The following is an 18,711-nucleotide window of genomic DNA, read 5'->3' as shown; positions in this document are numbered from 1 at the left end:
GTATATTTATTGTTATGTATATGAAATTTTCCAAATAAAATGATCAAATTTACAACAAATTCTAAATTATGAATGTCATGTTTAAAATATGTAATTACATTTTGGGATGTTATAGTTTCATTACTGTTAGATATGATATGTTTTTCAATTTTGGACCAGAAATTAGAAGAGTGTTCACACAGAAAGAGTAAGTGTAGAGTTTTTTTTTTTTTTTAACAACTTTATTAACAACATTTGAGTATACAGTACAACATTTTAAACAAACATCAAGATGTCAAAAGAGAAAAAAGCTTTTGAACATATAAGTTTAAGAAAATAATGCATAGATTTAAAAATACAAAGCATAAAATACAAATTATAATTAAAAAAAAAAGTAATTAAGTAAATGAATAATAAATCTGACACATATAAATAAATAAATGCAACAGAGAGTTCAGTCAGTATTGAAAAATTGTTTATCAATAGCCAATGTGTTAGTGCTTTTTTTAATTATTATTATATATGAATAAGTGTAGAGTGTTGTCAGTCTGTCTTTTCGATCCATGCGTGATACTGTATGAGGTAATGTGGTGTTTAAATGCTGTCTGGAAATTTAGAGATCTAACATATTATCGGAGTTCTCTTAATACAGTGGTGCTCTCTTTTATATAAGCCAACGTAAGGGTTGTCTTGTAATCTCTAACAGTGGGGAAAAAATATAGGGGGCGCACTTGATTGAAATTACACTACAGGAACACTGGAATCAAGAGAGGTTTGAAGATTACGAGCAGCACCTGAAGGCATCGTGAGCGTGTTGCAGAAAACAGGGAGAAAGGAAGTGCTGGTGTTGCAACATCGCTGCCACGTCTGAGGATCCTCTGCAGCAGCAGGAGCAGCAGGAGGACCGGGTCTGAGGAGGACCGGGATGAGAGGGAGAGGTGGGAGTGACCGAAGAAGCACGGAGGAGAAGAGGAAGGAAATAGGAAACACGTCGAGCCACAACACACTCCCTGCTCCCTGACTGTAAAGGCTGTCTTGGAGGATCCGGGGGTCTTTTGTTCGGACACAAGGGGGTCTTGAGTGTCTCATACAGAAGGAGGATCACCCATGTTAAGCTCAGGGGGAATGGAGGAATTCGTGACCGAAGAGGAAGAGCCATGGTACGACCAGCAAGACCTGGAGCAGGGTAAGACCAGACACCATCCTCCTCCTCCTCCTCCTCTTCCTCCCTGCAGCATCATCCCCACTGTCAGCTGCTGAAGCCGGCCGGTCAGCTGGCCTGCGCCTAACAAAGACCCACTGTCACGTAAAAACATCAGTACCGACATGTCATTTACAGCTCTTTGCGCACATCCATGCAGTTATTTTGGAGGTTGGAGGAGTCCGAAGGTGCACACTGGGCTTCTTTGACAACAATGCGCTGAAAACGTGCCAAACTGGGCCTTTGCTTTGCGAGTATTCAGCATCAGACACAGAAGGGATGTAGATCAGTCAGTTGGAGTTGATTCTCTTGTGAGCTGTAATCGATTGACAACCTTATTGCTAGATCCATTATTATAGTAACTGATCAAACAACAACAGGCTGCTCGTCTTTATTTCAGTTGTAGCTTCATTATAATTCAATTTTTTTCTCACATGTTGCAATAAAAATAGTGTCATAAACCTGGATATGGTTGCAAAAATATGCCAAAAAATCTCCTCACATGTAGTTGTTGAGGACTAAAGATTGAGCAAAGTCTTTATTTTTTGTTGATTTTTCAAGCTTTTCTTTTAATTTTGGCTCATTTAGCCTACTTCACATGTAGATAATTATTATTATTTTTTTTTTCCAGGCCATCAGATCATCATCATCCATTACAGTTGTAAAAGTAAATCTGTCTTGTCTGTGATAAATGGTGGTGGATTAGTACAAAATTACAAGGACTTTTCATAGCAAATTTGGATATTTATTATTTAAGCAAGTAATAATAAGCTGTGATGTGTGCTTAAGTCTGCACTGTTTGATATCTCATACAATCCTTCTAAAAATAATAATCAAATAAAATTAGCCTGTTCAGGGTCTCCCCATGCTAGTAGGAAATCTCCCTTTTCCATGACTATAAATGTATTAATTTGATTTGTTTAGTATTTGTGACAGACTAGTAGCAAAAACAGTCCTTTACATTATGAAAGGATTGATTATTGGAGCCAATATTGACATTTTTATGACTATTGCTTTTGGAATTTGCATTGTCTAATATCCAGAAAAATAAATACATTTTTGCCCTAATTGTACTGAATACTGACAGCGATCTTAAAAGCAATTTGACAATGGTTTGTGTTGGAGAAAAAAAATATTGAAGCTTTTCACTGAAAATATTGATCAGTGGTCCTCTTGATTATGAATAATAATGAAAAAACCTCACATCAGTCAGCCACTACTGTAAATATCATAAACTGAAATGCTTTTCATCATATTAATGTTGAACCAGATGGACTACTTCTAATTTCCATATAGATGAGGAATAGCTTTTTATATTCCAGCCGAAAAGCTAATAACAGTCACATAGGAAATATTTTTATGTGTTCACACAATATTTTCAGTGACATTTAATTGTAAGTTTCCAAATAAAATTCACGTAAATTTTAAACCTTGTAGAATTAAAAATAACAAACATAAACAGTGTCATATTCTCTCTAAACATGAGTCATCACAGACAGACTCCTTACTATTCTCTGCACTACTTTCCTTCATTTCCTGCCAATCACTTGTCCTTGTGCCAACCAATTATAATGTTTCATTTCCGTGAGCTGAGGTCAAATGGTGCTGATGCAGAGATTTTACTTGATTAGTTGCACACACTAACATAGACAAGAAACTATGATGTAATGGATTTGTAAGGTGCTTTCTTCTTTGTCTTCATGTGCACAAAGTGTTTCTGAGGGTAAAAATAGATCATAAGGAGTGGCTTTTGTTTTTGTTGGTGAGGATGTAAGAGTAAAGGCAAAGAAAAAAGCACAGGAGTAAAAAGTGACGAAAATGTAAAATGGCAGGTGTGTTCGAGGCGGCAGGGAGGACGTGGGCCATCTCAGAGCAGTTTTGTGCTTCAAAGCGCTGACTGTCTGAGCTCATCCTCGGCCGTGTGACATTTCGAGATGTCAGGAGTACTTTGAAGAGAGACACCGCTGTCATTGTATTACACTGTACTGCAGGAATCACTGTCAGCTTGGTGTCTGTAAAGGGTTCTACCTGCACACTGTGGAAAGAAAAAGGAAATCCAGCATTTTAGGACAAAAAGCAAGCTAGTAGATACAACATATCTCATTCAAATACAACTTTACTGATATGTTTGAGATCAAAAATTACAGTTAACTGTTTCACTAGTTGTGAGGTGAAACTCAGTAATTCCTCCTCCGAAAGGATAATATATCAGACTCAGACTCAGCTTTCTTGTCATTTGATCAATGGTACATGATAGAACAAAATATAGAAAGACAAGAAAGATAAGAAGAAAGATAAAGAATAAAATAGAATATGTAAAAGGTAAGTAGGGTAGAATAAAAACTGCCATAAAATATGGGGGAAAAAAATTGAATTGAATTGAATTGAAAACACATTGCAGACTTTCACACCCGTAAATCCTATCAACCACAATGAATAATTCCACTATGTTATGAGTACAATCAAGGAAACACATGTATAAATCAGTTGTTTGACCCTTAAAACACAATCTTTAGCTTTGGATTTCATGTCATCGGTTGTTTCTGAGTTAAGTGGGGTGGAGTGGGTGTCTATTTAATTGACAATACTGTTCCATTTAGAATTGAATCGACACCATATGTTATATGATAGATATTGTTTCATAGTATTCATGTATTTTTTTTAGGAACAGTACATGTCTTTATTTCTCATAAAATTGCCAAAATGTCAAAATGTAGAAGAATCCTATACAAAATTTTGGAATATAAATCTCCATCCAGATCATCTTCAAGGATCAGCAACATACAGGACAGACTTGTAGTTGTGTGTGTGTGTATATATATATATATATATATATATATATATATATATATATATATATATATATATAAAAATTTTTTTTTACAAATGAAATGATGTAATGGTGGCTTCCTCCACTTCTTTTATGCTGTTAGTCATTATCTTAGAAATGCATAACAAACATATGTAATTCTTACAATTTGTACATTTAATATGTGTTAGTATTGAGCCCAAAAACATATTATACTTAAGTGTTGTATGGATCACTAAGAATTATATCCAGTTATGGAAATGAAAAGGTACAGAAAGTATTTCATGCTGTAATATCCCAATTTCCAATCCACTAGACATGTAATTAGGAAGCTTCTTTGTTTGGTCCTATTGTGTGTTGGCTACAGCGTCTACTGGCTTTAGTCCAGGAACAAATATGTGGCTTTAGCAGCTGAGACAGGACGCCTGATGAGAAGCTTCCTGACTGTTAAAATGCTCTTATTACAGCTCAATATGTGTTGATTCACACCCAAGTACAGACATAGTATTATAGAATAAAGAGACCCTTGTTTATAACTGTTCTTTTGCTCTTTATAACATACAGCTTTGCACCAGTGAAGATTGCAACACCCAAAAACACTTTCTGGTGGTACTGAATAATTTATTTTTGACCAGTGAATGTTAGTAGAACCTTTCCTGAAGAAGTTGAGACAGGAGCGCAGGAAAAGAGGAAGAGCAGACGTCTTGTTTTCCACATTCCAGTGATTCTCATGGGTTATGTGCACCTACTCAAACAACAGAGTCTGTGGAACAGATCAGTGGATATGCATGTTGTACACACAGACTCTTAAAGAGATAAGCTCAAAATGAACCTTGAGATTGCCGTTACATTTACACCGGGAAAAATGTGGGTTCTCTGAATGTACAAACACAATCCAGACTGGCTGCAGCTGGTTTTCTGGAGCGTGCAGGAAATGCCTTCTTCATACATGATGTGATTATGGCTGAGTTCCGGTCATCCTGTGTTGATCGAGCATCGGAGAAAACATGTTGTTGTCTGTGTCAAGTATTGACTCGCTAAGTTGTTTGTTAGTGCATTGAATTGCATTGATTGGCGCTCTTTTTCTCTCCCACTCTCACTTTGTTTTCCTCCTCCTCCTCTGTTATTCTCTTGTCATGGAGGCTCTCAGCTCATTGGAGTGCTGCCTTCGCTTCCCTCACAGCCAAAGAGAAAATGACATCTGAATGTGGACTGCAACACAGTGTCTGGGCTGTCTGGCTTTCTCAGTGGTTTTCTGGTGCTAAATTTGTCAAACAGTTTAGATTTGGATAGAAGTTGAAGAGGTTGTTCTTAGCTAAAGCAGCTTCTGTTAAAAATGAAAGTATTAACCACCAGGGTTTTACACTGATTATTACATTACTCCATCGGAATTTTACTATGAATAATCACTTTATCTTCATTGATTTTCGCCTGAGGGCATGCTGTCTGACTTTTTATATTTAGCCATTACTATCACAGCTAATGCTAACAACTCGGTTCTTATTTTATATCATCAAAAATCTTTTCCTGAACATTTTCCCAGGATTTGCTAAATTTAAAAGACCTTTTTAAAAACTATTTATTATTGTTCAGCATTCTATATCTACAGAGGAGGATTACGGCCACTGGAAAAAAAAAAAAAGGTTCAGTATTTTTTTTTTATTATTATTATTCTGAGAAAAAGTCAGAATTCTGAGATTAAATTTAGAATTCTGATGTTTTTTTCTCAGAGTTCTGATTTTTTTTTTTTTTTTTCAGAATTCTGACTTTAAACTCAGAATTCTGGGTTTAATCTCAGAATTCTGGTTTTAATCTCAGAATTTTGACTTTTTTCCTAATAATAATGATAATAATAATAATAATAATAATAAATATATTGGACTGTAATTTTTCTTTCCAGTGGGCCTAATCCTCTTCCATATATATCAGTATCCCCTAACAGTAACCACTATTTTCTTCCTGCAAGTAGCTTTAACAATTGATTTTTTGTTAAGTTTCAGCTTCACTTTGAAGCTGCTCTGTATCACAGTCTATAGTCAAAACAACCTCAGGCCACAAAGACTACACAACAGAGGAGTTCAGTTGTTTTCAGTGTCAGGCACAGACTACCTGGGTCTTTTACATCTCTGTTTTTACTTTAACAATTTATTTTATAATGGAAGAACAATAAACAGCATGAAGAGAATTGTCATACACTGAAAAAAACTGTTTACATTTAAAAAATGTTTTGCCAGCCATAACACTATTTGCAATTTTTTGTCCTTCACTGTTGCATCATGGTGCTTATGTTCATCATGATGGATTTTCACTTTTCGAGGTGTAGAAAACTCCTGAGCATCTCTTGTCAATCCATCTGTGCAGGCAAACAGGGCCAGGTGCACTTCACACACCAGCCTTGAGAAGGGATTCATTCAGGTGCACTGGGCTGCTGATGAATGTGCCCCACAGGAATTCATTAAGCACTATCAGTACATGTGAATTAGTCCACGAGGAGCTGCAGGTGGTTCTATGCTTAGCTGGCAAGTCATTAGTGTAATTGAAGAAACGCAGACCAAGACAGGACTGGTGACAGGGAACATAATTTATTTAAAAAACATATACTATAGGGTACAAACCTGAAAATACAACCACAATGTGTTGATAAATTTACAATAATACATACATGATGATATGTTTTTTTTCACTCGGGGACAGTGCACTAACCTGTCAATATTCACCCAGCCAAAGAGCAACAGGCGTGAGCATTAGATTTGACCACTTAGGTTTTATTTTAAATCAGGCTTTTGTGTGCTAGTGTAATGTCAACACATGATTCTCCTTAGTACATGTAGACTTAATGATGTGCCATCAGAAATACAATACAAATCAGAAGGAAGTGAATATCTGTTGAGTTAATAAAATGCATTTAAAATGGGTAGAAGCATGGAATTCTTATAGTTAATCTGGAAGCTAAGTATACGGATTGTTGTCACTTTATTGTGATAATAGAATACATAATTGGGTGATTCTCCTTCAAGTCAGACAATATTGCATTTGGTGATGTTAAATAATCCCAAACTTGATAAAATGATGAGCTATATCACTTTTGCAGTGAAATATTGGGTGTCGTATAGGTTTCCGCCTGGACAGCAATTTGTTTTGTGTTACATCAACTGCATATCTTCAGTTAATGTATATAAGCCTGGAGGTTACCATGTATTTTGTAACATGACTGCAGGAGGAAGTAAGTGTTGCAGAGACATAGGTCAGGAGTTCCTTGTGGCCTGGCATCTATCCTAGTGATCACTATTCATTATTGAAGACAGAGTTGACGCTGCACCAGAGAAGCCTCTATTGGCTTTTCAGTTTAGTCCTCTCCTTTTTTGAAGGCTTGCAAAACATATCTTGTTGAGTCAGGCCTATCAATGAAGGCTGTCTGTACTGCTGAGTCAGAGTACAGTCTGAATAAATATCAGTGACAGTGACCCACTCATGCTGGAGGTGTGTTCACTGGTCAGAGGCATAAATAAAAGCAAAGAAAATGAAGATGACCAAATGTATAGCATCTAAATACGTAACAGAAATAGAATATTGTATTCAGAATTACCAAATAATTGACTGACTGGTCACTGATAACATTCTGTGGTTATGTCTGTATAATAGAGCATTGGTATCAATAACAAACCTTTGCTCTGTGCCATGTTCTGATCGTAGGCTTGAGGAATAATTTTTAAATCAATGAAAATCACTTTAAATAATAATTTGTTGTCAAATAATTGATTTTAAAAAGTAGCTGTATTATAGGTGGGATATTGTGGGTGACTCAGTCTGAGTTTATTTTACTGATCAGCTCTCACTACATCACCCCTTACACAATAGACCTTAAAATATGAATTGGTAAATGACCTCTCCTCCATGGAAATCATTGTTTCCAATTCTAGCCAGATTGGATAAATTGACACAAGTTCTAAAGAGGGCCAGCCCTTTTGCATTTTTCACATTTTTATTGGATTGCATGTAGGTAAGACAAGAGGTATTCTGTTTGTTGCAACTTGGAACTTCCCTTCTAGATCCCACTAAAACATATACATACAGTATATATAGACTCGTGTTTTTTTCTTGAATGTGATAATATGTGTTACTTCAAACAGAAAAAAAAAAAAATAGAACATGAAGGATTTTGGTTTTATTTACTATATATTCCAGCTCTAAATTACTTATGCTACGCTCGTAATGTCTTCATATATCTTGGAGCTCATCTAGACCTTTACTTGCCATATAAATCCTGCTTATCTGTACAGTATATCTGTTGTTGATAAGGACAGTATGCTTCATAATTTTAGCATATACTAATGCTTTACACATATACATATGCTTCCCCTGCCCTTTGCCATGTTATCCTGTTGTCATGGTTACCCATATATATTGCCTACAAACTACAGTGCATACCTCTTTCTTACGTCCTCGACATAAACCACCTCTGACTGGTCTTGCCTCTGTTCAATGGAGATAAAATACAAAACACTGTTCACTGAGCATTGCCGTCTTCAATTACTGATGTTCATTTAAAGAGTGACAAGACAAAACACTCAAAGTGTAGAATAATTTGGTGATAAAGAGCAAATCTTGTCCAAGCCAGGCAAAGCCACTGGCAGCATCCCATCCTATGCTGAATTCCAGCCTAGTTCAGTTCTGATTTTAGTGGAGAGAAGTATCTCCAAATAGTCTTCACAAATTACCTTTCTCATTCGGACAAGAAGATCTGCAGGGAGACATGAAGAGAGCAGCAGTGTCTCTAACTGCTCTCCTCTCTCTATAATTGGAATGATCCTGTGCAGACTGAAGTGACGATGGATCCCTTTGATCATTCTATTTCAGACACTGTTATAACCCTGCTGAAAATAGAGCAGTGGGCCTCATTAATCATGACAAGAGCTAATCAAATTTTTATACCTCTAACTCTTTTCTCTTTTACACTTTCCTCTTGCTTAGAATTTCCTTCATACATACTTTCTGTTTTGACATACATTGTCTTTTTTTCTCTACATCGTTCAATTTTTTAACATGTTCTTTCATATCTGTCCAATTTCTAGACCTCCATCTGGCAGCAGAACTTGGGAAGACTCTTCTAGAAAGAAATAAGGAACTGGAGGACTCTCTGCAGCAGATGTACATCACTAATGAAGAGCAAGTGCAGGAGATTGAGGTACGATCAATACATTCATTGGTTTTATAGTCACGACTGTCAGACAAAGACCAGGGTGTGCAGAGACCAACACTAGACCAGATACACAGTAGGGACCTTATCTCGAGCAAGTTATTATATCTAAATATATCATATTAAAAATTACTCAAGAGACTAGAAATTTTACAAAAGTAAAATCCCAGGTTTGCTTTGTCAGAGACCAAGACAAGCCTGAGTAAAGCTATGTTCAGTTCTAAGACCTGACAGGGACGTTCAGAAAGTCCAGTACTGATCTGGCGTCCAAGATGTCACTATATGTCCTGTCTTACAGTACCTGTCCAAGCAGCTTGAAGTTCTTCGGGACATGAATGAGCAGCATGCCAAAGTGTATGAACAGCTAGATGGGACTGCCAGAGAACTGGAGCACACCAACCATGTGTTGGTGATGGACAGCAAGTCCTCACAGCAAAAGATAGAGAGGTGACAAGAGATTTTATTTCTCTCATTCCTGAAGTTCTGTTATGCTCCACCTGCCTTTCCTAAACCTTTGTTTTTTGTTATTCAACAGGCTAACAGGGACCATTGATACTTTGCAGAACCAGGTTGAGTCTCTCTCAGGGCAGGTAGAGCAGCTTCACTCTATGGAGCAGCTTCGCGTCAGGAGGGAGAAGAGGGAACGACGCAAGACCATCCACTCCTTCCCTTGTCTGAGGGAGCTTTGCACAGCACCAAGGTATGATCAGCAGAATCTTATTTGTAAACATAAAGTAACTTTAACTGTAGTAAAGAAGTGGACATACCCTCTTTGGTGGCACCTATTGTTTTGTAGACTGCCATTTTGTTTTTTAGGAGTCAGAAATGGCCATATTTGGGCAAGAGGGTGGATATGCTTTTGGGATGGGTTTATTTTTAAAGAGTGGTAGTTTCCTTATGAAAAGAAAAAGACCCACCTAAATCAACGAAGAGTAAAGTATCAATAAATAACTTTCTTTTTTGTGTGTTAGGTATGAGGATGAGTTTGTAGTGGGTAGAGCTGAAAGTTTTACAATAGATGCACAGCGTCAGCCCTTTGAAGAAGAAAATCAGCACCTCAGGGAGGCGGTGTCAGCCCTGCGAGCGGCGATCCGGACTGAAAGAAGCCGTAGAGAGGGTGTGGAGAAAGAGTGCAACCTTCTTCTAGCAGAGTTTTCCCGCCTACAAACACGAGTTCAGGCAAGAAGTAGAACTTGTCACAATCAAGGTTATAAATATCGAGGAAAAATTGGGTGCATCTGTGTAAAATTTTCTTTGTTTTTCCACATAGGATGCTGAAAGCTGCCAGGCGAGGGTACGAGAGTTGGAAGTTGAGCTACAGGAATTGCAGCAGCTACGACGGGCTCGGACTTTCCTGCTGAGCAGTGAGGATGATGGCGTTGCTCTTACTCAGACTGTCCTCAATAGCACTCCAGAGACAGACACTTTCCTGGAAGTAGAGGTTGGGGAAGCAGGAGGGGGTGTCAGAGAAGAAGCTGAAGGTGGAGGAGGTATAGGAGGTGAAACTTTACCTGAATCCAGCCCGGTGAGGAAGAGCTGCAGTGACACAGCGCTTAATGCTATCGTGGCCCGCGATGCGTCTGGCCGCCGGAGAGGGAGCTACGCACTTCATGCCAACAGTGTGAGGAAGAGGGGCATGTCAATCCTCAGGGAGGTGGATGAGCAGTACCATGCCTTACTGGAGAAATATGAGGAGCTGTTAGGGAAATGTAGGCGCCATGAGGAGAGCCTCTGTCATGCTGGTGTCCAGACTTCCAGACCTGTCTCCCGGGATCCATCCATGAAGGACTGTGCCATGGGGCCCACTCCAGCACCTCCTCCTACTCCCACCCAATCACCCTCTACACCAGAGGCCATTGAGAGCATCAGCAAACAGGTGGAGGCAGTAGATAAACGGCTGGGACAAAACACACCAGAGTACAAAGCCCTGTTTAAGGAGATCTTCTCTCGGATCCAGAAGACAAAGATGGACATCAAAGCTACCAAAGCTGCTAAGGCTAGCAAATCTGGCAAATCTGCCAAATCTAGTAAACAGTAAAGCTGTGCTGAATGGTTTCATAGAAGATGACTGTTGCTCCTTTTTCACCAATGCCAACCTTGGGGTAGATTTGGCCCCTTACTTGATTTAGAACTTGCATTCCATACAACTTTGTTCATCAGTTTGCTTTACAGGCCAGAGAGCCATCATAGATCAAATTAATAAAATCACTGTATATGTCTGTATTTGTTCATAGGACAGCCAGTGGCGATGTTAGAAAGTAGCATGCTAATATAAAACTGGCTCGCTGGCAAGCTGTTGAAACATGACCTAAGCAAGTGTAGATTTAACTGTGATCTGAGATAAATGCAACATTACTCTTGCTTGACCACTGGGCCAACTAACTCACAATGTTACATAATTTTGTTACTCATGTTTCAATGTCCACGTCTGTTCCAATACTGAGACTATTCTTTTTTCCTCATCTTAACTGGATGCTACACTAGCCGTTTTAATGGTAGCCACAAAGTGTTAGTTGATCTCTTTTGCCACGATAATCCTGCCTGTAGCCCTTGTCTTTGGTGTTACTACAAAACCAGTTTTTCTGACTGAGAGCTTGTTCTTTTGCTATCAAAACACAAAGAACTGGTTTAAGATTAAGTATTGGCTCTGAACTGCCCTGGAAGTGTCTTGGTGGAGAAGGAGTAGCCTGTGTGTGCTGTCTCAGTGTTAAGTGAACCAGGGTTAAGTGTTAAAATGCTTATAGAGGGTGCCATTTCACAAGATGTATACATTTAAATGGAGTTCAATTCTTTTGAGGCCACAGTGGAATGCATGGTTTTCATCCAGAATACAGAGGAGTGTTGCATGCAATATATCTGACAATTCTGCAGATACAAGTTGTACTGGATATAAACTCTAGTTTTTATTTACTGCCCCTTCCTACAACATAGATGCTGGCTTCACTGCCTTAACTTTGTCCAAACTTCACAAGAATACACATCAAGAGTTTAAGTGCACTAATCACAAAAGTGCATCTCTGAAAAGAGAGTGTTATATTAAAAGTCTTATTAACCATGATTTTAATAGAATGGAAAATACTAACATTGTATAATTACAGATGATAAAGAGTAATCCTCTCAGGCTGCAGTGCTGTCTCTAATCCTGAGGTGCTAATTATACTCCTCCTACTACATCACGACACTAATGAACACACAAAAACACAAGCCTTCTGTCCTGTCTGTGTGTGATTTTACTAATATTTTTTAACTCTGAAGAGGCATTATTTCTAAACAATTTTAACTGAAGATTCAGCATTTACTTATCCATCCTTTCATCTTGCTATGAGATTGGATGCTATTTGAGATCGACATTAACACTTATTTTCATGCCATATCCAGTGTATGAGTTTGCATTTCTTCCTGGAAGAAAAATCTTCACATCGATTACACCGTCCAATGCAGAATAGCAAAAAAAGAAAAAAACAACAACAAAGAGGCATGACTGTGATTTTGTTATTGGCAAGGCTATTTTTTGACGATAATATTATAGAAGTGTAACCAGTATAAGGCTTAAAACCAGGGCTTTGTCTAACACCTAGCAATCTACCAAACTATAAACTAACCTGCAAGCATATTGCACCTTTTTTTCACAATATACAATACCTAATGCCTTTTTCTGGGTAACCTCCTATGTATAAACTTTTGTTATAATGAATGTTATTACAGCTTTTATATCCAGTTCTTCAGTAAAGCTGAAGACATAACCGAGCTGACACATTTTACACTCTTGTCTGAGGCTGATGGGATGGTGGTACGTGTAAAAAGTATGAATGATGGATGTTTTGAGTGGTGAAACCAGAGGGCTGTCTTGTTCACCACTTGATGAGGATGTAAAAACCAGAATACTACTGCAGAACAGGACAAATGTGGTATATAAAGTGCATTTGAGGGCCGTACCCATGTTGTGTTAAAATGATGAAAATGATGGAGGTAGAAATATGTGTTAGCATAGATAATGCCAAACCAGAGCCTAATATCATTTTTAAGGCTCATGAGGTTTCTGAACTGTAATGTTTTACCTTGCACTTGAAAATTTGATGCCTCATCTTTTGCATACTTAGGATAGCTAATATCAAACAGTCTGTGTATTTATTTGTGTGTGAATGTGTCTCGATGATTTTTTTTACAACTTCTTTTCAGTGCCTATATGTGAATGTCACTAACATATTGTCAGAAAATATATTTAATTTGCATTTCTTTTATTATCCACATGTAAATTTAGTTAAGATATTGACATTATGATTAGTCTGGTCTAGTATCTGTTATTGAATTAAGATACCTACTTTATCCTATTAATAAAGCATTGACATAATGTGTTACATGATGTTGTATTTGTTGCTGCATGTTAAGTGTACCATACATTTTCATTCCTGGCCATTTTATTGTAATTTACAAGGCAAAAGAATATGCATCAAGTAAAATACAGTGAACAATCTATATACAATATGTTATCGGGGCATTTAATTCTAATAGTGCTAACAAATCAAAAACAAATTAATATATAGGTGTCCAATAAGATTCCAAATAATGTTAATGTTGTCATTTCCTTAGCTTCGCACACACCATCAGTGATGGGAATTTTTAGAGAACTTTTTAGAGAACTGGCTCTTTTGGCAGGGCTCACTAAAAAGAGCCGGCTCTTTCAGCTCCAAAGTGGCTCTTAAGATTTTTTAGTGCTTAAATTAATTTATTACCAACAATAATGTAAACGTATGCGCAATATGAATTACTACTGTAAAAAAAAAAAAAAAAAAACTTTTTTTTTTTTTTTGTAAATGTTTATGTAAATGTAAATACACCTTTATTTATACACTCTACAGAGTGATTAAAAATAAATAAATTATAAAATGCAAAAAGAAATGCTTCACTATTTACAAATGACCTTTACTAACTTTTAACTATTTTAAACTTTTAGCTTTCACAGTGATGCTGTAGATACTGTGGTAGCAGCAGCAGTTGCAGTAGACTCACTGGCACCTGCATTAATATCACGTTCACTTGCTTGTGTTTTTTCTTCCAATTGCACTGATGGATGAACAGTTCTCATGTGTCTGTGCAGGTTGTTTGTGGAACCAGCTCTATGTGAGATTTTTGTCTTGCACACTCTACATTCTGCCTTAGTTTGGTCAATGTCATTGAAATGTGTCCAGATTTTGCTGCGTTTCCTATTGTCATTCATTTTCTCAACTGTTTTTTTACCTTTCCATTCCGTTTGCGTTGTGGTCCCAGCTCTCTCTCTCGTCTCCCTCCCTCATGTTCGTGCGCGCCCCCCCCCCCCCCCCCCCCGGACGACAACGATGGCGAACGAACGAACGGGACAAAGCGGCTCCCAATCAGTAGTGATGGGACTTTTGTCTCTTTGAAGGGAGCCGTTCAATCAGGAGCCGTTCACTGAAAAGAGCCGTTCAAAAAACTGGCTCTTTTATGTTTTTTGCATTATTTTGAAAACACCAATGTTTTAATGAGTAAATAGGCTACATGTGATGATTGACATTACATTTTAAAGGTGCTTCATTGGCGCGGCAGTAAATATGATCTTACCATAAAAAAGAATAGTTAGTTCAAATGTGTGGGCTGAATACATGACATGAGAGGTGACATTAGGCAAATGCTGGAATTTGACAAAAAACATAACGGTACATTATGTGGACTAGTCTGTAGCCTAAAAATGAAGAAGAAAATAAAACATTTTATTATGAAATAACTTCTTATTCTCCTCAAAGCAAGAACAATAAATGTGTGCAAATATACACGCTTCAAACTGTTGTTTTTTTTTTTTCAAACTTCTTGCCATGAGACATGCGCAGTGCACAAGCACTCTTTTTTTCTGCTCGAACGTTCTCCTCCTGCCCAATGCCTCCCCAGTGATGCTAAATTGACAGGCAATCGGACACTCCCCCCTTAAAAAAACAGAAAAAAAATAAATAAAAAATTAACGGCTCTTTACAAAGACTCGGTTCCCATCGTTCATTTCAAAGAGCCGTTCAAAAGATTCAATTCGTTCGTGAATGTCACATCACTACTAATCAGGAGCCGGCTCCCGTCGTTCACGTCAAAGAGCCGGCTCTCAGAGCGGTTTCGTTCGCGACCGACACATCACTACACACCATAAAACAATATTTTTAGGTGACGATGTAGCCGCATTGTTTTATGAGGTTAGCTTAGGTGAATAGTCGTCGAATTTGTGTTTGTGCAACCGTTTTATAATGTTGAAAGGCAGCATGGTATGTGTTGCTCTTTCATGTATACTGCAACAAACTCTTTAAAGAAACGCTCGACATAAAAAGTATTCGGTAGGTAGCTGGTATGAAGTGCAGGTTAAGAGCTACAGCTAGCTAACTAACAGATGCTAATAGCTAGCTATGAGTCGTAGCAGTTATGTTAGGTTTCGATGGCGTTATTGGCTTGAAAGTAGTTGCCATGTCTGAGAAGAATGTAGGACGTTTCGGCGTAGGACGTTCCGGCCTAGGATGTTTCGGACTGCACTTTTTGCAGTCCCTAACCCGAAAAGTCCTACTCTGGGCCTAGGCCGAAACGTCCAAGTCCGAAACGTCCGTCCACCGTCTTAGAAATGTTAATATAAGTTAAAGAAATGAGTTGTTGATATATGTAGTGCTTGTATTTTTACGCAAATCGTTGTTTCGTTTGTGGATTCGACCGCGTGGCCTAATGGATAAGGCGTCTGACTTCGGATCAGAAGATTGAGGGTTCGAGTCCCTTCGTGGTCGATTTTTGCATTAAAGGACCGTGAAAGTAGCTTTAATTGTAGTGAGCTTGGAAGGCTAACATGGTACGAAAGAATTGGTGATTGTTTTGATCACACCGCTCTCAACCATCGGCAAGTATGCACCGCGAAGTATCCTATGTTATTGCTGTATTTGCATATGTATTGTTAGATAAGCACTCATTAAAGCCGGCTGTGTTAAACTACGTACGTCAACGGGCACATGTAGTATTTATTAAAAAATTATGTGGTATTAACGCATACAATTCGAGTAAGTGTTTTTCTACGAATTCCTGTTCATTGTTGCTCGAAAGCAGAGTGGCGCAGCGGAAGCGTGCTGGGCCCATAACCCAGAGGTCGATGGATCGAAACCATCCTCTGCTAAATGTTTTCCTTTTCTCCATCTGTCTGTAAAGAATAATGTCGTTGCCAGAGTGACAGACATTCCACTGTTCGTGATCTGTTGCATCTTCTACTGCTTTCAGTTGTGTCAGAACAATTTTGATATTATGTTTTCATTTAGCTCCATAAAATATTACTATTAAATGAGGTACGGTAAATGTTACGTGAAGAGAACAAAACTCTAAAGGTTGTGTCATTGCGGAAATACCTATCGACTGTTTAAAAATAAATACATGACATTATTACTGTTATAAATAAATTTAATGGCAAAATAATCATGAACAACATTAATCAAAATCACGTCTGCTCTGCTTGATCGCTGAATGGATTTTCTTCTGTTTGAGCCGCTCCTTATTCCTCTTCTCTAGCCTGCAGAAGATATTGAATATTTAAATCAATTACAAGATACATTTCCATTCAAGGAAAGTAGAGAAATGTTGTGGATACCACTACCTAGCAGCTCTAAGGGCTATTTCTTCTGCTGTAGGTTCATATGGCTTCTCACTGGCGTCGACAATGATGGTGGAGATCTTCTGTATACAGTCAGAAAGGTTTCTTTGCTGATTCCTGCTCAGCTCTGAGGTGACCAGCAGCTCCCCAGCCTTATTGATGCGGTTTTTGTTCTGTGCAAAGAAGCAGAAAGTCACATTTGTCTTAGTGTTTACACAGTGGGCAGTCGTCAGGATGGCAGCAACAAATACATGTGAAATGGTCATTTGTCAGTTGAAAAACCTTTTCAAGGATCTTCTGTCGTACGTCCTCAGGAATCCAGTCAGCTGTTTGTACATGGAAGCGGACCTCAGCTTTTGTACTTACTGAGGAAGATATTTGTAAAGATATAAAAACAAGCACATGTCAGATTACAGATACCAAATGTTAGCCTACTATTCACTTTCAGAGAGTTGAATGACATAAAAAACTTAAAACCTTTATTAACATGTTGACCACCAGGACCACTGCTTCTGCTGTATGATACTGTCAGACGGTCTATCACCAAAAGGAATACGTACATGTTAAATTATCTGTACTGAAAGACCACAGTTTCTTATGCATATTTTTGTAGATGTAAATTGTCATGCATATTGATGCTTACCAATTGGAATGTGTACTTGGGTTTCCTGAAAAAAGTAAAAAGAAGTGCATTACTTCACTGTACATAGTGGCTGCAAAATCATTGCATTGTCAGACACTACCCGAATATGGTCAGATGCATTTATTGATTTGTTTGTGTCAGTGTGACCACATTATCACAATATTTAACTTACAGGGAAAAACTGAAGCACATATCTATTAATTTATCCTAAAAGTGGTAGTTAATCTGCAGCTATTAAAACACTTAATTTAACCTCAAATATTTCAATTTATGACAAACTGTTTCCACTCAATGTCAACACCTAGGGTTGTATTTTAGTTCTATTCTTATGGTAAGCGGTAAATTATACAGCTATTTTAAACGAAGCCTAATATTACTGATTAGCATTGAGCAAAGTGAATTTAGTCTGTTTTTATAGGAAGGCTGGAGTCTTCCTTTTTGTACCAGCTTAGATAACTCTTGACTAACCTCTGCGGTGTTCGTCCCTCTAGTCCCATAAGTAGCACATGACTGTAAAGTGTTTCTACTATCATTTACAACGACACCTCGTAATTTCATAGGTTTTAGAATAAGATTTACTCCATAACCCCAGCGAAGAAAATAGCGGCAGCTTTCTATGAGCGCCGCCATGTTTGGTGTGACGTAGTTACGGTGAGTGACAAAATTTAGCACGTAATGCTGATATATATTATTATATTAATTATAAGTACATCACATACATACATATATGGGTAATAGAGGTCATAAATTATACAAATATATACGTAAGATTGTTCAAATAGAAATTTAGATGCCTACATGGAACAGAAAAGATAGGTTCCACCGAGATTTGAACTCGGATCGCTGGATTCAGAGTCCAGAGTGCTAACCATTACACCATGGAACCCTATACAACTTTACACCGTATTAACGGAATTTAGCTTAGTAACGAAAATCGTTTGGCCCTTGATTCGTAGCTACTTTTCAGTAATTCGATCGATGACTGATTCAAGAAGCGTATACTATCGAACACTTTATCAGTGCTAATGTTGAGGCAAATTGCTGTGTAGACCTAGAGTTAGTGTTGGCTTTCAGTTCCCTAAAATTAGCAAAGTTAGAACAAAATCTGTTTAAAACATAAAAAAATGCCTAAAGAAATATAATATATACGTATATACGTCCTACCACACCATTTAAATAAATATCTGTGATTCTAATAAGAATAGTGACAAAGGTTCATCGGGGATAATCCACTGCGATTCACACACAATTTAAGGCGCGTTACGGT

General features: G+C 37.7%; 2 protein-coding genes and 3 non-coding genes across 5 annotated transcripts; 3 read left to right on the top strand and 2 right to left on the bottom strand.

Annotated features, from left to right (window-relative positions):
* The first annotated feature begins 792 nt into the window (after nucleotides 1-792).
* Nucleotides 793-13,544, top strand: LOC115410009 (cerebellar degeneration-related protein 2-like). Its single transcript, XM_030121411.1, has 6 exons — nucleotides 793-1,165; nucleotides 9,062-9,174; nucleotides 9,485-9,633; nucleotides 9,722-9,886; nucleotides 10,158-10,365; nucleotides 10,457-13,544. The coding sequence occupies exons 1-6, from the start codon at nucleotides 1,087-1,089 to the stop codon at nucleotides 11,222-11,224; spliced, it is 1,482 nt and encodes a 493-aa protein (XP_029977271.1). The 5' UTR covers nucleotides 793-1,086; the 3' UTR covers nucleotides 11,225-13,544.
* Nucleotides 13,545-15,880: 2,336 nt separating this feature from the next.
* On the top strand, nucleotides 15,881-15,953 carry trnar-ucg (transfer RNA arginine (anticodon UCG)). The gene has a single exon. It is a non-coding gene; the product is annotated as a tRNA-Arg (tRNA).
* A 308-nt stretch (nucleotides 15,954-16,261) lies between these two features.
* Nucleotides 16,262-16,333, top strand: trnam-cau (transfer RNA methionine (anticodon CAU)). Its single transcript has one exon. It is a non-coding gene; the product is annotated as a tRNA-Met (tRNA).
* A 219-nt stretch (nucleotides 16,334-16,552) lies between these two features.
* On the bottom strand, nucleotides 16,553-18,093 carry mrpl58 (mitochondrial ribosomal protein L58). Its single transcript, XM_030121426.1, has 6 exons — nucleotides 17,913-18,093; nucleotides 17,445-17,469; nucleotides 17,279-17,338; nucleotides 17,084-17,166; nucleotides 16,805-16,974; nucleotides 16,553-16,720 (listed from the first exon to the last, which is right to left on the bottom strand). The coding sequence occupies exons 1-6, from the start codon at nucleotides 18,072-18,074 to the stop codon at nucleotides 16,639-16,641; spliced, it is 582 nt and encodes a 193-aa protein (XP_029977286.1). The 5' UTR covers nucleotides 18,075-18,093; the 3' UTR covers nucleotides 16,553-16,638.
* Nucleotides 18,094-18,258: 165 nt separating this feature from the next.
* trnaq-cug (transfer RNA glutamine (anticodon CUG)) lies at nucleotides 18,259-18,330 on the bottom strand. The gene has a single exon. It is a non-coding gene; the product is annotated as a tRNA-Gln (tRNA).
* Between the last annotated feature and the right edge of the window lie 381 nt (nucleotides 18,331-18,711).

Source organism: Sphaeramia orbicularis, chromosome 19 (genome assembly GCF_902148855.1).
Source record: "Sphaeramia orbicularis chromosome 19, fSphaOr1.1, whole genome shotgun sequence".
Classification (NCBI taxonomy): Eukaryota; Metazoa; Chordata; class Actinopteri; order Kurtiformes; family Apogonidae; genus Sphaeramia; species Sphaeramia orbicularis.
The sequence above is the reverse complement of the archived record's forward strand: the minus strand, read 5'-3'. Positions and strand labels throughout refer to the sequence as shown.